General features: G+C 44.2%; 1 protein-coding gene across 5 annotated transcripts; it reads right to left on the bottom strand.

Annotated features, from left to right (window-relative positions):
* Nucleotides 1-1,571: 1,571 nt before the first annotated feature.
* TTC9C (tetratricopeptide repeat domain 9C) lies at nt 1,572-23,069 on the bottom strand. Of its 5 annotated transcripts, none has more exons than XM_038764625.1 (5): nt 23,037-23,069; nt 16,563-16,824; nt 10,466-10,648; nt 3,446-3,535; nt 1,572-3,115 (listed from the first exon to the last, which is right to left on the bottom strand). In XM_038764625.1, exons 2-5 carry the CDS (start codon nt 16,798-16,800, stop codon nt 3,093-3,095), a joined length of 534 nt encoding a protein of 177 aa, XP_038620553.1. In that variant the 5' UTR covers nt 16,801-16,824; nt 23,037-23,069; the 3' UTR covers nt 1,572-3,092. The 5 variants fall into 5 exon arrangements, with proteins under 5 accessions (XP_038620553.1, XP_038620550.1, XP_038620552.1 ...); XM_038764622.1 differs by lacking the exon at nt 23,037-23,069 and adding an exon at nt 22,867-22,955; XM_038764624.1 differs by lacking the exon at nt 23,037-23,069 and adding an exon at nt 19,087-19,094.
* Nucleotides 23,070-23,711: the final 642 nt, after the last annotated feature.

Raw genomic sequence — 23,711 nt, 5'->3', positions numbered from 1 at the left:
CCACATGTCTGTGGAAGTCCACCTGTTAAAAAAAATCTGTGGCTCGCTCGAAGTTCAGTAACCCATCCCTCCTGCTGATATTTTCTGATTATCAACCCCCCGCCAAAAAAAAATAATTGAGTTTTATATCTACCAAGTGCTCTGTGGCTCGCTCAAAGTTCAGTCCCTCTTGCTGATATTTTCTGATTATCCACCTCCCGCCAAAAAGAATTGAGTTTTATATCTACCAAATGCTCTGTAGCTCGCTCAAAGTTCAGTCCCTCTTGCTGATATTTTCTGATGATCCATCCCCGCCAAAAACAAAAAATGATTGGGTTTTATATCTACCAATATTTTCTGATTATCCACCCCCTGCCAAAGAGAAAAAATAATTGCTTTATATCTACCAAGTGCTCTGTGGCTCGCTCAAAGTTCAGTCTCTCTAGCTGATATTTTCTGATTATCCACCCCCCGCCAAAAAAAAAAAATTGAGTTTTATATCTACCAAGTGCTCTGTGGCTCGCTTAAAGTTCAGTCCCTCTTGCTGATATTTTCTGATTATCCACCCCCCGCCAAAAAAAAAAAGAATTGACTTTTATATCTACCAAATGCTCTGTGGCTCGCTCAAAGTTCAGTCCCTCTTGCTGGTATTTTCTGATTATCCATCCCCGCCAAAAAAAAAATAATTGAGTTTTATATCTACCAAGTGCTCTGTGGCTCGCTCCAAGTTCAGTCCCTTTTGCTGATATTTTCTGATTATCCACCCCCCGCCAAAAAAAAAAAAAATTGAGTTTTATATCTACCAAGTGTTCTGTGGCTCGCTCCAAGTTCAGTCCCTCTTGCTGATATTTTCTGATTATCCATCCCCGCCAAAAAAAAAAAAAATAATTGAGTTTTATATCTACCAAATGCTCTGTGGCTCGCTCAAAGTTCAGTCCCTCTTGCTGATATTTTCTGATTATCCACCCCCCGCCAAAAAAAAAAAAATTGAATTTTATATCTACCAAGTGCTCTGTGGCTCGCTCAAAGTTCAGTCCCTCTTGCTGATATTTTCTGATTATCCATCCCCGCCAAAAAAAAAAAATAATTGAGTTTTATATCTACCAAGTGCTCTGTGGCTCGCTCAAAGTTGAGTCCCTCTTGCTGATATTTTCTGATTATCCATCCCCGCCAAAAACAAAAAATGATTGAGTTTTATATCTGCCAATATTTTCTGATTATCCACCCCCCACCAAAAAGAAAAAATAATTGCTTTATATCTACCAAGTGCTCTGTGGCTCGCTCAAAGTTCAGTCCCTCTTGCTGATATTTTCTGATTATCCACCCCCGCCAAAAAAAAAATAATTGAGTTTTATATCTACCAAGTGATCTGTGGCTCGCTCAAAGTTCAGTCCCTCTTGCTGATATTTTCTGATTACCACCCCCGCCAAAAAAAAAAAAAATAATTGAGTTTTATATCTACCAAATGGTCTGTGGCTCGCTCAAAGTTGAGTCCCTCTTGGTGATATTTTCTGATTATCCATCCCCTCCAAAAACAAAAAATGATTGAGTTTTATATCTACCAATATTTTCTGATTATCCACCCCCCGCCAAAAAGAAAAAATAATTGCTTTATATCTACCAAGTGCTCTGTGGCTCGCTCAAAGTTCAGTCTCTCTAGCTGATATTTTCTGATTATCCACCCCCCGCCAAAAAAAAAATAATTGAGTTTTATATCTACCAAGTGCTCTGTGGCTCGCTCAAAGTTCAGTCCCTCTTGCTGATATTTTCTGATTATCCATCCCCACCAAAAAAAAATAATAATTGAGTTTTATATCTACCAAGTGCTCTGTGGCTCGCTCAAAGTTCAGTCCCCCTTGCTGATATTTTCTGATTATCCATCCCCACCAAAAACAAAAAATGATTGAGTTTTATATCTACCAATATTTTCTTATTATCCACCCCCCGCCAAAAGAATTGAATTTTATATCTACCAAGTGCTCTGTGGGCTCGCTCAAAGTTCAGTCCCTGTTGCTGATATTTTCTGATTATCCATCCCCGCCAAAAAAATAATAATTGAGCTTTATATCTACCAAGTGATCTGTGGCTCGCTCGAAGTTCAGTCCCTCTTGCTGATATTTTCTGATTATCCATCCCCGCCAAAAAAAAAATAATAATTGAGTTTTATATCTACCAAATGCTCTGTGGCTTGCTCAAAGTTCAGTCCCTCTTGCTGATATTTTCTGATTATCCACCCCCGCCAAAAAAAAAATAATTGAATTTTATATCTACCAAGTGATCTGTGGCTTGCTCAAAGTTCAGTCCCTCTTGCTGATATTTTCTGATTATCCATCCCCGCCAAAAAAAAATAATTGAATTTTATATCTACCAAGTGATCTGTGGCTCACTCAAAGTTCAGTCCCTCGTGCTGATATTTTCTGATTATCCATCCCCACCAAAAAAAATAATAATAATTGAGTTTTATATCTACCAAATGCTCTGTGGCTTGCTCAAAGGTCAGTCCCTCTTGCTGATAATTGAGTTTTATATCTACCAAGTGCTCTGTGGCTCGCTCAAAGTTCAGTCCCTCGTGCTGATATTTTCTGATTATCCATCCCCGCCAAAAACAAAAAATGATTGAGTTTTATATCTACCAATATTTTCTGATTATCCACCCCCCACCAAAAAAAATAATAATAATTGAGTTTTATATCTACCAAGTGCTCTGTGGCTCGCTCAAAGTTCAGTCCCTCGTGCTGATATTTTCTGATTATCCACCCCCGCCAAAAAAAAAAAAAAAAATTTGAGTTTTATATCTACCAAATGCTCTGTGGCTCGCTCAAAGTTGAGTCCCTCTTGCTGATATTTTCTGATTATCCATCCCCGCCAAAAAAAAAATAATAATTGAGTTTTATATCTACCAAATGCTCTGTGGCTCGCTCAAAGTTCAATCCCTCTTGCTGATATTTTCTGATTATCCATCCCCGCAAAAAAAAAATTGAGTTTTATATCTACCAAGTGCTCTGTGGCTCGCTCTAAGTTCAGTCCCTCATGCTGATATTTTCTGATTATCTATCCCCGCCAAAAAGAATTGAGTTTTATATCTACCAAGTGCTCTGTGGCTCGCTCCAAGTTCAGTCCCTCCTGCTGATATTTTCTGATTATCCACCAAAAAAAAAAATAAAAATTGAGTTTTATATCTACCAAGTGCTCTGTAAACACACAGGTGAAGGGGTGGAGGAAGACCAGACAGTGTCCACAGTAGGGATTTTGTTCCGAAAATGGAAACCAAATGAAAGATCAGGGAGGTTGAGAGATGGAGGTGGGAGGGAGACTCACATTCCCTGTTGGAAAAATGTCGGAAACCAGCGCAGCATTGCGGGGAGCAAATGTCTGTGGCCCTCTCGATTAACCGAACATTCCCAAATGTCCGCGGCCCTCTCGATTAACCGAACATTCCCAAATGTCCGTGGCCCTCCCGACTAACCGAACATTCCCAAGTAAAGCTTCTTCTCCTTCTTGTAGTAGCTGCTCAGCTCCGATTCCGTCAGCTGGAGGTACCGTCGGACGTTGGCATCTGGAAAAGAGGACACGGAATGGGACTGGGGCGGAGGCGTTTCGGTTTCAGGAAGCAGCGGGGCTCAGTGGAAAGCGCCCCGGGCTTGGGAGTCAGAGGTCATGGGTTCAAATCCCGGTTTCGCCACTGGTCAGCTGGGTGACTTTGGGCGAGCAGGGTGTGAGCTCCGGAGAAGCAGCGGGGCTCAGTGGAAAGAGGCCGGGCTATGGAGGCAGAGGTCGTGGGTTCAAATCCCCGCTCCGCCACTTGTCGGCTGGGTGACTTTGGGCAAGTCACCTCTCTGGGCCTCAGTGACCTCATCTGGAAAATGGGGATGAAGACTGTGAGCCCCCCGTGGGACAACCTGATCACCTTGTAATCTCCCCAGCGCTTAGAACAGTGCTCTGCGCATAGTAAGCACTTAATAAATGCCATTATTATTATAAGTCACTTCACTTCTCTGGGCCTGTTACCTCGTCTGTAAAATGGGAATGAAGACTGTGAGCCCCCAGTGGGACAACCTCATCACCTTGTAATCTCCCCAGCGCTTAGAACAGTGCTCCGCACATAGTAAGCGCTTAATAAATGCCGTTATTATTATTATTATTATTATTATTAGAAGTCACTACCTCATCTGTAAAATGGGGATGAAGACTGTGAGCCCCCTGTGGGACAACCTGATTACCATGTAACCTCCCCAGCGCTTAGAGCAGTGCTCCGCACATAGTAAGCGCTTAATAAATGCCATTATTATTAGAAGTCACTTCACTTCTCTGGGCCTCAGTTACCTCATCTGTAAAATGGGGATGAAGACTGTGAGCCCCCCGTGGGACAACCTGATCACCCTGTAATCTCCCCAGCGCTTACAACAGTGCTCTGCACATAGTAAGCGCTTAATAAATGCCATTATTATCATTATTATTATAAGTCACTTCACTTCTCTGGGCCTCAGTGACCTCGTCGGGAAAATGGAGATGAAGACTGTGAGCCCCCCGTGGGACAACCTGATCACCTTGTAACCTCCCCAGCGTTTAGAACAGTGCTTTGCACATAGTAAGCGCTTAATAAATGCCATTATTATTATTATTATTATTATTATTATTATTATTAAGAAGCAGAGTGGCCTACTGGAAAGAGCCCAGGCCGGCAGTCAGAAGGACCTGGGTTCCAATCCCAGCTCCGCCACATGTCTACTATGTGACCTTGGGTAAGTCACTTCACTTCTCCGAGCCTCAGTTACCTCATCTGTAAAATGGGGATTAAGACTGTGAGCCCCCCGTGGGACAACCTGATCACCTTGCATCCCCCCCAGCGCTTAGAACAGTGCTTTGCACATAGTAAGCGCTTAATAAATGCCATTATCATTATTATTTTAATAATGGCATTTATTAAGCGCTTACTATGTGCAAAGCACTGTTCTAAGCGCTGAAGTATTATTAAGTCATTTCACTTCCCGGGCCTTGGGCCTCAGCTACCTCATCTGCAGAATGGGGATTAAGACCGTGAGCGCCTGACGCGACACGGGCTGTGTCCAACCTGATTAGGTCGTGTCTCTCCTAGCGCTTAGTACACTGCCAGACGCGTAGTAAGTGCTTAACGAGCACCGTAAGAAAAAGTCAAGGCCGAGGAAGGCAGGGAAGTAAGAAGAGGGACCCTCCCCTAACTTTTATGTCCTTTTAGAGAAGCAGCGTGGCTCAGTGGAAAGAGCCCGGGCTTTGGAGTCAGAGGTCATGGGTTCAAATTCCGCCTCCACCAATTCAATCATATTTATTGAGCGCTTACTGTGTGCAGAGCACTGGACTAAGCGCTTGGGAAGTCCAAGTTGGCAACATCTAGAGACGGTCCCTACCCAACAGTGGGCTCACAGTCGTAATTATTTATCCATTCATTCATTCAATCGCATTGATTGAGCGCTTACTGTGTGCAGAGCACTGAACTAAGCGCTTGGGAAGTCCAAGCTGGCAACATCTAGAGACGGTCCCTACCCAACAGTGGGCTCACAGTCGTAATTATTTACCCATTCATTCATTCAATCACATTGATTAAGCGCTTACTGTGTGCAGAGCACTGTACTAAGCGCTTGGGAAGTCCAAGTTGGCAACATCTAGAGACGGTCCCTACCCAACAGTGGGCTCACAGTCGTAATTATTTATCCATTCATTCATTCAATCGCATTGATTGAGCGCTTACTGTGTGCAGAGCACTGGACTAAGCGCTTGGGAAGTCCAAGTTGGCAACATCTAGAGACGGTCCCGACCCAACAGTGGGCTCACAGTTGTAATTATTTATCCATTCATTCATTCAATCGCATTGATTGAGCGCTTACTGTGTGCAGAGCACTGGACTGAGCGCTTGGGAAGTCCAAGTTGGCAACATCTAGAGACGGTCCCTACCCAACAGTGGGCTCACAGTCGTAATTATTTATCCGTTCATTCATTCAATCCCATTGATTGAGCGCTTACTGTGTGCAGAGCACTGTACTGAGCGCTTGGGAAGGACAAGTTGGCAACATCTAGAGACGGTCCCTACCCAACAGTGGGCTCACAGTCGTAATTATTTATCCATTCATTCATTCAATTGTATTTATTGAGCGCTTACTGTGTGCAGAGCACTGTACTAAGCGCTTGGGAAGTCCAAGTTGGCAACATAGAGAGACGGTCCCTACCCAACAGTGGGCTCACAGTCGTAATTATTTATCCATTCATTCATTCAATCACATTGATTAAGCGCTTACTGTGTGCAGAGCACTGTACTAAGCGCTTGGGAAGTCCAAGTTGGCAACATATGGAGACGGTCCCCACCCAACAGTGGGCTCACAGTCGTAATTATTTATCCATTCATTCGCATTGATTGAGTGCTTACTGTGTGCAGAGCACTGTACTAAGCGCTTGGGAAGGACAAGTTGGCAACATCTAGAGACGGTCCCTACCCAACAGTGGGCTCACAGTCGTAATTATTTATCCATTCATTCATTCGCATTTATTGAGCGCTTACTGTGTGCAGAGCACTGTACTAAGCGCCTGGGAAGTACAAGTTGGCAACATCTAGAGACGGTCCCTACCCAACAGTGGGCTCACAGTCACCAATTGTCAGCTGTGTGACTTTGGGCACGCCACTTAACTTCTCTATGCCTCAGTTACCACATCTGTAAAATGGGGATTGTTATTTATTTATTTCACTTGTACACATCTATTCTATTTATTTTATTTTGTTGATATGTTCTGTTCTCTGTCTCCCCCTTCTAGACTGTGGGTAGGGAATGGCTCTAGATATTGCCAACTTGGACTTTTCAAGCGCTTAGTACATCATCATCAATCGTATTTATTGAGCGCTTACTATGTGCAGAGCAGTACAGTGCTTGGTACAGTAACTGAGGCTCGGAGAAGTTAAGTGACTTGCCCAAGGTCACACAGCGGACCTGTGGCGGAGCCGGGATTCGAACCCACACTCCAATGGATACATCACCGGCCCGGGAGTCAGAAAGACCTGGGTTCTAATCTCAGCTCTGCCACTTGTCCATTCTGGGCGAGTCACTTCACTTCTCTGTGCCTCAGTGACCTCATCTGTGAAATGGGGACTAAGACGGGAAGAGTGCAAGAGAACAATACATAGACACATTCCATAGTCATTCGATCGTACCTATGGTGTGCTTCCCGTGTGCAGGGCACTGTACTAGGCGCTTGGAAGAGTGCAAGAGAACAATACATAGACACATTCCACAGTCATTCAATCGTACCTATTGCGTGCTTCCTGTGTGCAGGGCACTGTACTAAGCGCTTGGAAGAGTGCAGGAGAACAATACATAGACACATTCCATAGTCATTCAATCGTACCTATTGCGTGCTTCCTGTGTGCAGGGCACTGTACTAAGCGCTTGGAAGAGTGCAGGAGAACAATACATAGACACATTCCATAGTCATTCGATCGTACCTACTGCGTGCTTCCCGTGTGCAGGGCACTGTACTAGGCGCTTGGAAGAGTGCAAGAGAACAATACATAGACACATTCCACAGTCATTCAATAGTACCTACTGCGTGCTTCCCGTGTGCAGGGCACTGTACTAGGCGCTTGGAAGAGTGCAAGAGAACAATACATAGACACATTCCACAGTCATTCAATAGTACCTACTGCGTGCTTTCCATGTGCACGGCACTGTACTGGGCGCTTGGAAGAGTGCAAGAGAACAATACATAGACACATTCCACAGTCATTCAATCGTACCTATTGTGTGCTTCCCGTGTGCACAGCACTGTACTAGGCGCTTGGAAGAGTGCAAGAGAACAATACAAAGACACATCCCATAGTCATTCAATCGTACCTACTGCGTGCTTCCTGTGTGCACGGCACTGTACTAGGCACTTGGAAGAGTGCAAAAAAACCATACATAGACACATTCCATAGTCAATCGTAGCTACTGAGTGCTTCCCGTGTGCAGGGCACTGTACTAAGCGCTTGGAAGAGTGCAAGAAAACCATACATAGACACATTCCATAGTCAATCATACCTACTGAGTGCTTCCTGTGTGCAGGGCACTGTACTAGGCTCTTGGAAGAGTGCAAGAGAACAATACAAAGACACATCCCATAGTCATTCAATCATACCTACTGCGTGCTTCCCGTGTGCAGGGCACTGTACTAAGCGCCTGGAAGAGTGCAAGAAAACCATACACAGACACATTCCATAGTCAATCATACCTACTGAGTGCTTCCTGTGTGCAGGGCTCTGTACTAGGCGCTTGGAAGAGTGCAAGAGAACAATACATAGACACATTCCACAGTCATTCAATCGTACCTATGGCGTGCTTCCCGTGTGCATGGTACTGTACTAAGCGCTTGGAAGAGTGCAAGAAAACCATACACAGACACATTCCATAGGCAATCATACCTACTGAGTACTTCTGGTGTGCAGGGCACTGTACTAAGCGCTTGGAAGAGTGCAACAGAACCATACATAGACACATTCCACAGTCATTCAATCGTACCTATTGCGTGCTTCCCGTGTGCACAGCATTGTACTAGGCACTTGGAAGAGTGCAAGAGAACAATACATAGACACATTCCGCAGTCATTCAATAGTACCTACTGCGTGCTTCCTGTGTGCACGGCACTGTACTAAGCACTTGGAAGAGTGCAAGAGAACAATACAAAGACACATCCCATAGTCATTCAATCATACCTATGGCGTGCTTCCTGTGTGCAGGGCACTGTACTAAACGCTTGGAAGAGTGCAAGAGAACAATACATAGACACATTCCATAGTCATTCAATCGTACCTACTGCGTGCTTCCCGTGTGCACGGCACTGTACTAAGCGCTTGGAAGAGTGCAAGAGAACAATACATAGACACATTCCACAGTCATTCAATCGTACCTACTGCGTGCTTCCCGTGTGCACGGCACTGTACTAAGCGCTTGGAAGAGTGCAAGACAACAATACATAGACACATTCCACAGTCATTCAATCATACCTATGGCGGGCTTCCCGTGTGCATGGTACTGTACTAAGCGCTTGGAAGTGTGCAAGAAAACCATACACAGACACATTCCATAGGCAATCGTACCTACTGAGTACTTCCTGTGTGCAGGGCACTGTACTAAGCACTTGGAAGAGTGCAAGAGAACCTCCTCCAGGAGGCCTTCCCAGACTGAGCCCCTTCCTTCCTCTCCCCCTCGCCCCCCTCTCCATCCCCCCATCTTACCTCCCTCCCTTCCCCACAGCACCTGTATCTATGTATATATGTTTGTACATATTTTTTTATTCTATTTATTTATTTATTTAATTTATTTGTACCTATCTATTCTATTTATTTTATTTTGTTAGTATGTTTGGTTTTGTTCTCCGTCTCCCCCTTTTAGACTGGGAGCCCACTGGTGGGTAGGGACCGTCTCTAGATGTTGCCAATTTGTCCTTCCCAAGCGCTTAGTCCAGTGCTCTGCACGTAGTCAGCGCTCCATAAATACGACTGATGATGATGATACATAGACCCATTCCACAGCCATTCAATAGTACCTACTGCGTGCTTCCTGGGTGCACAGCACTGTACTAAGCGCTTGGCAGAGTGCAGGGGAACAATTCATAGACACATTCCACAGTCGAATCAATCGATCAATCAATCGTATTTATTGAGCGCTTACTATGTGCAGAGCGCTGTATCTGAACCGTACCTATTGCGTGCTTCCCGTGTGCACGGCACTGTACTAAGCGCTCGGAAGAGTGCAAGAAAGCCATCCATAGACGCACTCCCTGCCCACAACGAGCTTACAGTCTAAGCGCTCGGAAGAGTGCAAGAAAGCCATCCATAGACACCCGCACCCTCCGCTCCTCCACCGCTAATCTCCTCACCGTCCCTCGTTCTCGCCCGTCCCGCCGTCGACCCCCGGCCCACGTCCTCCCCCGGTCCCGGAATGGCCTCCCTCTGCCCATCCGCCAAGCTCGCTCTCTTCCTCCCTTCAAGGCCCTGCTGAGAGCTCACCTCCTCCAGGAGGCCTTCCCACACTCAGCCCCTTCCCTCCTCTCCCCCTCGTTCCCCTCTCCATCCCCCCATCTTACCTCCTTCCCTTCCCCACAGCACCTGTATATATGGATATATGTTTGTACAGATTTATTACTCTATTTATTTATTTATTTTACTTGTACATTTCTATCCTACTTATTTTATTTTGTTGGTATGTTTGGTTCTGTTCTCCATCTCCCCCTTTTAGACCGTGAGCCCACTGTCGGGTAGGGACTGTCTCTATGTGTTGCCAATTTGGACTTCCCAAGCGCTTAGTCCAGTGCTCTGCACATAGTAAGCGCTCAATAAATACGATTGATTGATTGATTGATTGATTGATTGATAGACGCATTCCCCGCCCACAACGAGCTTACAGTCTGGAGGCAGCTTGAAGGACCCCACTCCTCCTCTCCCGGGGGGTCTCCCCCCCAGCCCCGGGGGGTGTTTCTTCCCCCTGACCTTTCGGCCGTTGGTCCGTGGCGGCCCGGAGGTAGCGGCGAGCCTGGTCGTAGTCCTGGAGGTGGAAGGAGGCCACGCCGGCCCGGTACAGGGCCTTGGGGTTGCCGGGCTGCCGCTCCAAAACTTTGCGGCTGTACTCTCTCACCCGCTCGTAGTTGACCGGCTCCATCCGCAGAAGGCAGGCTGCGGGAGACGAGGAGGAGGCGGGGATTCATCATCATCATCATCATCATCATCATCATCATCATCAATCGTATTGATTGAGCGCTTACTATGGGCAGAGCACTGGACTAAGCGCTTGGGAAGGACAAGCTGGCAACATCTAGCGACGGGCCCTACCCACCAGTGGGCTCACAGTCTAAAAGGGGGAGACGGACAACAAAACCAAACATACTAACAAAATAAAATAAATAGGATAGATATGGACAAGTAAAATAGAGTAATAAATATGTACAACCATAATTGGATTCTTCCGATGAGGCGCTCCGTCTTCCTTCCCGGACGGAGCCCCCTCCGTCACTTCACTTCCCACTGTTAGGTCGGGACCGTCCCTAGATGTTGCCAACTTGGACTTCCCAAGCGCTTAGTCCAGTGCTCCGCACACAGTAAGCGCTCAATCAAGACGATCGATTGATTGATTGATTCTCTGGGCCTCAGTGCCCTCATCTGTCAAATGGGGATGAAGAGCGGGAGCCCCACGTGGGACAACCTGAGACTGTGTTGGGTAGGGACCGTCTCTATATGTGGCCAACTTGGGACTTCCCAAGCGCTTAGTCCAGTGCTCTGCACACAGTAAGCGCTCAATCAATATGATTGAATGAATGAATGAATGAATGAATACGATTGAGCCCACTGTCTAGATTGTGAGCCCACTGTTGGGTAGGGACCGTCTCTATATGTTGCCAACTTGGGACTTCCCAAGCGCTTAGTCCAGTGCTCTGCACACAGTAAGCGCTCAATCAATATGATTGAATGAATGAATGAATGAATGAATACGATTGAGCCCACTGTCTAGACTGGGAGCCCACTGTTGGGTAGGGACCGTCTCTCTATGTTGCCAACTTGGACTTCCCAAGCGCTTAGTCCAGTGCTCTGCACACAGTAAGCGCTCAATAAATGTGATTGAAGGAATGAATGAATGAATACGATTGAGCCCATTGTCTAGACTGTGAGCCCACTGTTGGGTAGGGACCGTCTCTATAGGTTGCCAACCTGGACTTCCCAAGCGCTTAATCCAGTGCTCCGCACACAGTAAGCGTTCAATCAAGACGACTGATTGATTGATTGATTCTCTGGGCCTCAGTGCCCTCATCTGTCAAATGGGGATGAAGAGCGGGAGCCCCATGTGGGACAACCTGAGACTGTGTTGGGTAGGGACTGTCTTTCTATGTGGCCAACTTGGACTTCCCAAGCGCTTAGTCCAGTGCTCTGCACACAATAAGCGCTCAGTAAATACGATTGATTGATTCTCTGGGCCCCAGTGACCTCATCTGGAAAATGGGGATTAAAACCGTGGGCCAGCCCGATCGCCTTGTAACCTCCCCAGTGCTTAATAAATGCCATCATCATTATTATTATTAAGTATTTAGTGGCACATGGTATGCACTAAGTAAATGCCATCATCATCATCATTATTATTAAGTATTTAGTGGTGCATCGTAAGCGCTTAATAAATGCCATCATCATCATTATTATTATTAAGTATTTAGTGGCACATCGTTAAGCGCTTAATGCCATCACCACCATTATTATTATTAAGTATTTAGTGGCACATCGTAAGTGCTTAATAAATGCCATCATCATCATCATTATTATTAAGTATTTAGTGGCACATCGTTAAGCGCTTAATGCCATCACCACCATTATTATTATTAAGTATTTAGTGGCACATCGTAAGTGCTTAATAAATGCCATCATCATCATCATTATTATTAAGTATTTAGTGGCACATAGTAAGTGCTTAATAAATGCCATCATCATCATTATTATTAAGTATTTAGTGGCACATTGTAAGCGCTTAATAAATGCCATCATCATCATTATTATTAAGTATTTAGTGGCACATCGTACGCGCTTAATAAATGCCATCATCATCATCATTATTATTATTTAGTGGCACATCGTAAGCGCTTAATAAATGCCATCATCATCATCATCATTATTATTAAGTATTTAGTGGCACAAAGTAAGCGCTTAATAAATGCCATCATCATCATTATTAAGTATTCAGTGGCACATAGTAAGCGCTTAATAAATGCCATCATCATCATTATCATTATTATTAAGTATTCAGTGGCACATAGTAAGCGCTTAATAAATGCCATCATCATCATCATCATTATTATTAAGTATTTAGTGGCACATAGTAAGCGCTTAATAAATGCCATCATCATTATTATTATTAAGTATTTAGTGGCACATAGTAAGCGCTTAATAAATGCCATCATCATCATTATTATTATTATTATTTAGTGGCACATCATAAGCGCTTAATAAATGCCATCATCATCATTAGTATTATTATTTAGTGGCACATCATAAGCGCTTAATAAATGCCACCATCATCATTGTTATTATTATTTAGTGGCACATCATAAGCGCTTAATAAATTCCATTGTCATCATTATTATTATTAAGTATTTAGTGGCACATCGTAAGCGCTTACTAAATGCCATCATCATCATTATTATTATTGTTTAGTGGCACATCGTAAGCGCTTAATAAATGCCATCATCATCATTATTATTGAGCCCACTGTTGGGTAGGGACTGTCTCTATATGTTGCCAATTTGTACTTCCCAAGCGCTTAGTCCAGTGCTCTGCACACAGTAAGCGCTCAATAAATACGACTGATGATGATGATGATTAAGTATTTAGTGTCACATCGTAAGCTCTTAATAAATGCCATCATCATCATTATTATTATTAAGTATTTAGTGGCACATTGTAAGTGCTTAATAAATGCCATCATCATCATTATTATTATTAAGTATTCAGTGGCACATCGTAAGCGCTTAATAAATGCCATCATCATCATCATCATTATTATTATCAAGTATTTAGTGGCACATTGTAAGCGCTTAATAAATGCCATCATCATCATTATTATTATTAAGTATTTAGTGGCACATCGTAAGCGCTTAATAAATGCCATCACCATCATTATTATTATTAAGTATTTAGTGGCACATCATAAGCACTTAATAAATGCCATCATCATTATTATTATTATTATTTAGTGGCACATCATAAGCGCTTAATAAATGCCATCATCATCATTATTATTGAGCCCACTGTTGGGTAGGGACGTCTCTATATGTTGCCAATTTGGACTTCCCAAGCGCTTAGTCCAGTGCTCTGCACACAGTAAGCGCTCAATAAATACGATTGATGATGATGATGATTAAGTATTTAGTGGCTCATCGTAAGCGCTTAATAAATGCCATCATCATCATCATTATTATTAAGCATTTAGTGGCACATCGTAAGCGCTTAATAAATGCCATCATCATCATTATTATTATTATTTAGTGGCACATCGTAAGTGCTTAATAAATGCCATCATCATCATCATTATTATTATTTAGTGGCACATCGTAAGTGCTTAATAAATGCCATCACCATCATCATTATTATTAAGTATTTAGTGGCACATCGTAAGCGCTTAATAAATGCCATCACCATCATTATTATTATTAAGTATTTAGTGGCACATTGTAAGCGCTTAACAAAAGCCATCATCATCATCATTATTATTAAGTATTTAGTGGCACATCGTAAGCGCTTAATAAATGCCATCATCATCATTATTATTATTAAGTATTTAGTGCCATATCCTAAGCGCTTAATAAATGCCATCATCATCATCATTATTATTATTTAGTGGCACACTGTAAGCGCTTAATAAATGCCATCACCATCATTATTATTATTAAGGATTTAGTGGCACATCGTAAGCGCTTACTAAATGCCATCATCACCATTATTATTATTATTTAGTGGCACATAGTAAGTGCTTAATAAATGCCATCATCATCGTTATTATTATTATTATTTAGTGGCACACAGTAAGTGCTTAATAAATGCCATCATCATCATCATCATTATTATTTAGTGGCACATCGTAAGCGCTTAATAAATGCCATCATCATCATCATTATTATTAAGTATTTAGTGGCACATTGTAAGCGCTTAATAAATGCCATCACCATCATTATTATTATTATTAAGTATTTAGTGGCACATTGTAAGCGCTTAATAAAAGCCATCATCATCATCATTATTATTAAGTATTTAGTGGCACATCGTAAGCGCTTAATAAATGCCATCATCATCATTATTATTATTAAGTATTTAGTGCCATATCCTAAGCGCTTAATAAATGCCATCATCATCATCATTATTATTATTTAGTGGCACACTGTAAGCGCTTAATAAATGCCATCACCATCATTATTATTATTAAGGATTTAGTGGCACATCGTAAGCGCTTACTAAATGCCATCATCACCATTATTATTATTATTTAGTGGCACATAGTAAGTGCTTAATAAATGCCATCATCATCGTTATTATTATTATTATTTAGTGGCACACAGTAAGTGCTTAATAAATGCCATCATCATCATCATCATTATTATTTAGTGGCACATCGTAAGCGCTTAATAAATGCCATCATCATCATCATTATTATTAAGTATTTAGTGGCACATTGTAAGCGCTTAATAAATGCCATCATCATCATTATTATTATTAAGTATTTAGCGGCACATTGTAAGCGCTTAATAAATGCCATCACCATCATCATTATTATTAAGTATTTAGTGGCACATCGTAAGCGCTTAATAAATGCCATCATCATCATTATTATTAAGTATTTAGTGCCATATCCTAAGCGCTTAATAAATGCCATCATCATCATCATTATTATTATTTAGTGGCACACTGTAAGCGCTTAATAAATGCCATCACCATCATTATTATTATTAAGGATTTAGTGGCACATCGTAAGCGCTTACTAAATGCCATCATCACCATTATCATTATTATTTAGTGGCACATAGTAAGTGCTTAATAAATGCCATCATCATCGTTATTATTATTATTATTTAGTGGCACACAGTAAGTGCTTAATAAATGCCATCATCATCATCATCATCATTATTTAGTGGCACATCGTAAGCGCTTAATAAATGCCATCATCATCATCATTATTATTAAGTATTTAGTGGCACATCGTAAGCGCTTAATAAATGCCATCATCATCATTATTATTATTAAGTATTTAGTGGCACATCGTAAGCGCTTAATAAATGCCATCACCATCATCATTATTATTAAGTATTTAGTGGCACATCGTAAGCGCTTAATAAATGCCATCACCATCATCATTATTAAGTATTTAGTGGCACATCGTAAGCGCTTACTAAATGCCATCATCATCATCATTATTACTGTTCAGTGGCACACCGTAAGCGCTTAATAAATGCCATCACCATCATTATTATTATTAAGGATTTAGTGGCACATCGTAAGCGCTTACTAAATGCCATCATCACCATTATTATTATTATTTAGTGGCACATAGTAAGTGCTTAATAAATGCCATCATCATCGTTATTATTATTATTATTTAGTGGCACACAGTAAGTGCTTAATAAATGCCATCATCATCATCATCATTATTATTTAGTGGCACATCGTAAGCGCTTAATAAATGCCATCATCATCATCATTATTATTAAGTATTTAGTGGCACATCGTAAGCGCTTAATAAATGCCATCATCATCATTATTATTATTAAGTATTTAGTGGCACATCGTAAGCGCTTAATAAATGCCATCACCATCACCATTATTAAGTATTTAGTGGCACATCGTAAGCGCTTACTAAATGCCATCATCATCATTATTATTACTGTTCAGTGGCACATCGTAAGCGCTTAATAAATGCCGTCATCATCATCATCATCATCATGATCATCATTTGGAACAGTGCTCCATCCATGGCCAGCGCTCACTCAGTACGACCGCCCTATGGCACAGGACGGCCCCCGCCCTCGAGGAGCCTGCGGCCTCCTCGGGAAGCTTTCCTTACCGGCCAGATTGTTGTAGCAGTCCGTCTGGGTGGCCCGCAGGATCTTTTCCTGGTCGGGAGTGGGCAGGGGACCCTGGGGTCCCAGAGACGGGATGGGGGACGGCAGGCTGGGGTCAAGGCCGCGCAGCTGCAGGAGGGCCCGGTGGTAGCGGCTCACGGCGTCGCGGTACCGTTGTTCCCGATAGCGCCTGTTGCCCTCCTCCTTGTACTGCTGGGCGTCCCGCAGCCGCCTCTCCATGGCGCTTCGGACGTCCCGGGCACCCTGCGGAAACGGGAGAGAGTCGGGGAAGTCAAGTCAGCTGCACCCGAGGGACGGGGGGAGAAAGCAGTCCCCTTTGGGCCAGGGAACTGTCGAGCTGCTTCTCCTCTGCCCGGTGTGGTGGCTTCTGCGGGTTCATCTTCCCCTTCCTGCAGCTCTTCTCGCTTTCAAAATAATAATAATAATAATAATGACGATGATGGCATTTGTTAAGCGCTTACTATGTGCGAAGCACTGTTCTAGCGGAACTGTCAAGCTGCTTCTCCTCTGCCCAGCGTGGTGGTTTCTGCGGGTTCATCTTCCCCTGCCTGCAGCTCTTCTCGCTTTAAAAATAATAATGATGATGATGATGATGATGGCATTTGTTAAGCGCTTACTATGTGCGAAGCACTGTTCTAGCGGAATTGTCAAGCTGCTTCTCCTCTGCCCAGCGTGGTGGTTTCTGCGGGTTCATCTTCCCCTTCCTGCAGCTCTTCACACTTTAAAAATAATAATAATAATAATGATGATGATGATGATGGCATTTGGGGAAAAAGCAGTCCCCTTTGGGCCAGGGAACTGTCAAGCTGCTTCTCCTCTGCCCAGTGTGGTGGTTTCTGCGGGTTCATCTTCCCCTTCCTGCAGCTCTTCTCGCTTTAAAAATAACAATAATAATAATGATGATGATGATGATGATGATGGCATTTGGGGAAAAAGCAGTCCCCTTTGAGCCAGGGAACTGTCAAGCTGCTTCCCCTCTGCGCAGTGTGGTGGTTTCTGCGGGTTCATCTTCCCCTGCCTGCAGCTCTTCTCGCTTTAAAAATAACAATAATAATAACGATGATGATGATGATGGCATCTGGGGAAAAAGCAGTCCCCTTTGGGCCAGGGAACTGTCAAGCTGCTTCTCCTCTGCCCAGTGTGGTGGTTTCTGCGGGTTCATCTTCCCCTTCCTGCAGCTCTTCTCGCTTTAAAAATAATAATAATAATAATAATAATGATGATGATGGCATTTGTTAAGCGCTTACTATGTGCCAAGCACTGTTGTAGCGGAATTGTCAAGCTGCTTCTCCTCTGCCCAGTGTGGTGGTTTCTGCGGGTTCATCTTCCCCTTCCTGCAGCTCTTCTCGCTTTAAAAATAATAATGATGATGATGATGGCATTTGTTAAGCGCTTACTATGTGCGAAGCACTGTTCTAGCGGAATTGTCAAGCTGCTTCTCCTCTGCCCAGCGTGGTGGTTTCTGCGGGTTCATCTTCCCCTTCCTGCAGCTCTTCACACTTTAAAAATAATAATAATAATAATGATGATGATGATGATGGCATTTGGGGAAAAAGCAGTCCCCTTTGGGCCAGGGAACTGTCAAGCTGCTTCTCCTCTGCCCAGTGTGGTGGTTTCTGCGGGTTCATCTTCCCCTTCCTGCAGCTCTTCTCGCTTTAAAAATAACAATAATAATAATGATGATGATGATGATGATGGCATTGGGGAAAAAGCAGTCCCCTTTGAGCCAGGGAACTGTCAAGCTACTTCTCCTCTGCGCAGTGTGGTGGTTTCTGCGGGTTCATCTTCCCCTTCCTGCAGCTCTTCTCGCTTTAAAAATAACAATAATAATAATGATGATGATGATGATGATGGCATTGGGGAAAAAGCAGTCCCCTTTGGGCCAGGGAACTGTCAAGCTGCTTCTCCTCTGCCCAGTGTGGTGGTTTCTGCGGGTTCATCTTCCCCTTCCTGCAGCTCTTCTCGCTTTAAAAATAATAATAATAATAATAATAATGATGATGATGGCATTTGTTAAGCGCTTACTATGTGCCAAGCACTGTTGTAGCGGAATTGTCAAGCTGCTTCTCCTCTGCCCAGTGTGGTGGTTTCTGCGGGTTCATCTTCCCCTTCCTGCAGCTCTTCTCGCTTTAAAAATAATAATAATAATGATGATGATGATGGCATTTGTTTAGCGCTTACTATGTGCGAAGCACTGTTGTAGCGGAATTGTCAAGCTGCTTCTCCTCTGCCCAGTGTGGTGGTTTCTGCGGGTTCATCTTCCCCTGCCTGCAGCTCTTCTCGCTTTAAAAATAATAATAATAATAATGATGATGATGGCATTTGCTAAGCGCTTACTATGTGCGAAGCACTGTTCTAGCGGAATTGTCAAGCTGCTTCTCCTCTGCCCAGTGTGGTGGTTTCTGCAGGTTCATCTTCCCCTTCCTGCAGCTCTTCTCGCTTTAAAAATAATAATAATAATAATAATAATAATGATGATGATGATGGCATTTGTTAAGCGCTTACTATGTGCGAAGCACTGTTCTAAGCGCTGAGGGTGGATACCTCCTTCCCCTCCCCACAGCACCTGTAGATATGTCTCTACGTATTTATTACTCTATTTCACAGCACCTATGTATGTACGTATTTATTCCTCTATTTATGAGAGAAGCAGCGTGGCTCAGTGGAAAGAGCCCGGGCTTGGGAGTCGGAGGTCAGGGGTTCGAATCCCGGCTCCACCACTTGTCAGTTGTGTGACTTTGGGCAAGTCGCTTCGCTTCTCTGGGCCTCAGTTCCCTCAGCTGGAAAACGGGGATGAAGACCGTGAGCCCCGCGTGGGACAACCTGGTTACCTTGTATTTTCCCCAGCGCTTAGAACGGTGCTTGGCACATAGTAAGCGCTTAACAAATACCAAAATTATTATTATTATTATTACAAATCGGCGACAGATAGAGACGGTCCCTACCCACCAACGGGCTCACAGTCTAGAAGGGGGAGACAGACAACAGTGCTGGGGGAAGTTCTCTATCTGTCGCCGATTGAGGCCCATGTGGGACAATCTGATCACCTTGTATCCTCCCCAGCGCTTAGAACAGCGCTTCGCACATAGTAAGCGCTTAACAAATGCCATCAGTATTATTATTATTATTCAATACAACAATTAACGGACACAGTCCCTGCCCACGATGAGCTTAAAGTCAGTTAGCCCTCTTGGGGAATGGGCCATTTGGCCCAGATGGTAAGCGCTTAATAAATGCCGTCATTAAACAGAACAAAACAAGAGAAGCAGCGTGGCTCGGTGGAAAGAGCCCGGGCTTTGGAGTCGGAGGTCATGGGTTTGAATCCTGGCTCTGCCACTTGTCAGCTGTGGGACTTTGGGCGAGTCACTTCATTTCTCTGTGCCTCAGTTACTTCATCTGTCAAATGGGGATGAAGACTGTGAGCCCCCCGTGGGACAACCTGATCACCTTGTAACCTCCCCAGCGCTTAGAACAGCGCTTTGCACATAGTAAGCGCTTAACAAATGCCATCAATATTACTATTATTATTCAATACAACAATTAACAGACACAGTCCCTGCCCACGACAAGCTTAAAGTCAGTTAGCCCTCTTGGGGAATCGGCCATTTGGCCTGGATAGTTAATAAATGCCATCATTTAACAGAACAAAACAAGAGAAGCAGTGTGGCTCAGTGGAAAGAGCCCGGGCTTTGGAGTCGGAGGTCATGGGTTTGAATCCCGGCTCTGCCAATTGTCAGCTGTGGAACTTTGGGCGAGTCACTTAATCATCATCATCAATCATATTTATTGAGCGCTTACTATGTGCAGAGCACTGTACTAAGCGCTTGGGAAGTACAAATTGGCAACATATAGAGACAGTCCCTACCCAACAGTGGGCTCACAGTTTAAAAGGGGGAGACAGAGAACAAAACCAAACATACTAACAAAATAAAATAAATAAGAATAGATATGTACAAGTAAAATAAATAAATAAATAGAGTAATCAATATGTACAAACATATATGCATATATACAGGTGCTGTGGGGAAGGGAAGGAGGTAAGATGGGGGGATGGAGAGGGGGACGAGGGGGAGAGGAAGGAAGGTGCCTCAGCTACTTCATCTGTCAAATGGGGATGAAGACTGTGAGCCCCCCGTGGGCCAACCTGATCACCTTGTAACCTCCCCAGCGCTTAGAACAGCGCTTCACACATAGTAAGCGCTTAACAAATGCCATCAATATTATTATTATTATTCAATACAACAATTAACAGACACAGTCCCTGCCCACGATGAGCTTAAAGTCAGTTAGCCCTCTTGGGGAATGGGCCAGTTGGCCTGGCTAGTAAGCGCTTAATAAATGCCATCATTAAACAAAAACAAAACAAGAGAAGCAGCGTGGCTCAGTGGAAAGAGCCCGGGCTTTGGAGTCGGAGGTCATGGGTTTGAATCCCGGGCTCTGCCAACTGTCAGCTGTGGGACTTGGGGCGAGTCACTTAATCATCATCATCATCATCAATCGTATTTATTGAGTGCTTACTATGTGCAGAGCACTGTACTAAGCGCTTGGGAAGTACAAATTGGCAACATATAGAGACAGTCCCTACCCAACAGTGGGCTCACAGTTTAAAAGGGGGAGACAGAGAACAAAACCAAACATACTAACAAAATAAAATAAATAAGAATAGATATGTACAAGTAAAATAAATAAATAAATAGAGTAATCAATATGTACAAACATATATACATATATACAGGTGCTGTGGGGAAGGGAAGGAGGTAAGATGGGGGGGATGGAGAGGGGGATGAGGGGGAGAGGAAGGAAGGTGCCTCAGTTACTTCATCTGTCAAATGGGGATGAAGACCGTGAGCCCCCCATGGGACAACCTGATCACCTTGTAACCTCCCCAGCGCTTAGAACAGCACTTCACACATAGTAAGCGCTTAACAAATGCCGTCAGTATTATTATTATTATTCAATACAACAATTAACAGACACAGTCCCTGCCCACGACGAGCTTAAAGTCAGTTAGCCCTCTTGGGGAATAGGCCATTTGGCCTGGATAGTAAGCGCTTAATAAATGCCATCATTAAACAGAACAAAATAAGAGAAGCAGCGTGGCTCGGTGGAAAGAGCCCGGGCTTTGGAGTCGGAGGTCATGGGTTTGAATCCCGGCTCGCTCAATTGTCAGCTGTGTGACTTTGGGCCAATCAATCAGTCAATTTATTGAGCGCTTACTGTGTGCAGAGCACTGTACTAAGCGCTTGGGAAGTACAAGTTGGCAACATAGAGAGACGGTCCCTACCCAACAGTGGGCTCACAGTCTCACTTAACTTCTCTGTGCCTCAGTTACTTCATCTGTCAAATGGGGATGAAGACTGTAAGCCCCCCCATGGGACAACCTGATCACCTTGTAATAAATAACGATGGCATTTGTTAAGCGCTTACTAAGTGCAAAGCACTGTTCTAAGCGCTGGGGGGGATACAAGGTGATCAGTTTGTCCCACCTGGAGCTCACAGTTTTCATTCCCATTTTACAGATGAGGCAACTGAGGCTCAGAGAAGTCAAGTGACTTGCCCAGGGTCACCCAACAAACACGTGGTGGAGCCAGGATTCGAACCCATGACCTCTGACTCCAAAGTCGGGGCTCTTTCCAATTGTCAGCTGTGTGACTTTGGGCAAGTCACTTCACTTCTCTGTGCTTCACTTCCCTCATCTGTCAAATGGGGATTAAGACTGCGAGCCCCCCCGTGGGACCACCTGATCACCTTGAAACTTCCTCAGCGCTTAGAACAGTGCTTGGCACATAGTAAGCGCTTAATCAATGCCATCCTCATCGTTTCCACTGAGCCATGCCTCCCCAGCGCTTAGAACAGTGCTTTGCACATAGTAAGTGCTTAATAAATGCCATCATCATCGTTTCCACTGAACCATGCCTCCCCAACGCTTAGAACAGTGCTTTGCACCTTGTAAGCGCTTAACAAATGCCATTATTACTATTAAATTGATTAATAAGATCAATAGGATAATAATAGTGAGTAGACAGGTGTCAATACCACCAAAAAAAAATGGAATTAGAGCTGTAGACATCATTTTCAGGGTTGGAGTGGGGGTGTACAGTTCTAGGGACAAAACCTGGGTTGGTCTGAGGCCTGAGCTCGGCCCCTTTTCAACCCCAGGCCTCAGTTTCCCCTTTTTTTTCCTGAGGCCGGCCTTCCTGTCCCTCCCCACAATGGCCAACTCCCCAAGCCGCGGGGGCGTCTGGGAAGTTGTCACCCCTTCCCCACCATCCCGACAGACCATACCCAGAAGCAGGAGGCGCCTCATCCAAAAGTGGGGGCAGGGAGGGAGGAGGAGAGAAACTGAGTCACAGAGGGAGGAGAACAACTAGGCCTGACACGATTGACTGGCTCCATCCGGGTCCCACCGCCCATCAGGTGGTTTTTTTTTTTTTGGAGGCAAGGTTGGAGGTTACCTGGCAGCCCGGAGTCAAAATGGCGGCGCGGGCGCCTCCGCGCGGTCCAATCAGAGCCCGAGCCCGGCGGCGTTTCCCCCAACGGACCAATCGCGGGGCCTCTTCCGCCCACCAATCCGAGAAAAGCCCCCCTCAGGAACTCCACCAATCGGAAAAAATCTAGGGAAGGGAGGGGCCGAAGGTGCCCAATTGCAACGGCGGGTGGCGATTCGAGCGGACCAATGGCTGCCGCGGGTAGGAGTGACGTTAGCTGCTGCCGGGCAGAGGAGCAGAATGAGAAGGCGGAGGGAGGTGGGGGAGGGCTCCCAGGTGTGATGACGCGCGCTGTTTATTCATTCATTCATTCAATCAATCAATCAATCAATCAATCGTATTTATTGAGCGCTTACTGTGTGCAGAGCACTGTACTAAGCGCTTGGGAAGTCCAAGTTGGCAACATCTAGAGACAGTCCCTATCCAACAGTGGGCTCACAGTCTAAAAGGGGGAGACAATCAATCAATCGTATTTATTGAGCGCCTACTGTGTGCAGAGCACTGTACTAAGCGCTTGGGAAGTACAAGTTGGCAACATCTAGAGACAGTCCCTACCCAATAGTGGGCTCACAGTCTAGAAGGGGGAGACAGAGAACAAAACCAAACATACTAACAAAATAAAATAAATAGATATGTACAAGT

Source organism: Tachyglossus aculeatus, chromosome 22 (genome assembly GCF_015852505.1).
Source record: "Tachyglossus aculeatus isolate mTacAcu1 chromosome 22, mTacAcu1.pri, whole genome shotgun sequence".
In the NCBI taxonomy this organism is placed as follows: Eukaryota; Metazoa; Chordata; class Mammalia; order Monotremata; family Tachyglossidae; genus Tachyglossus; species Tachyglossus aculeatus.
The sequence above is the reverse complement of the archived record's forward strand: the minus strand, read 5'-3'. Positions and strand labels throughout refer to the sequence as shown.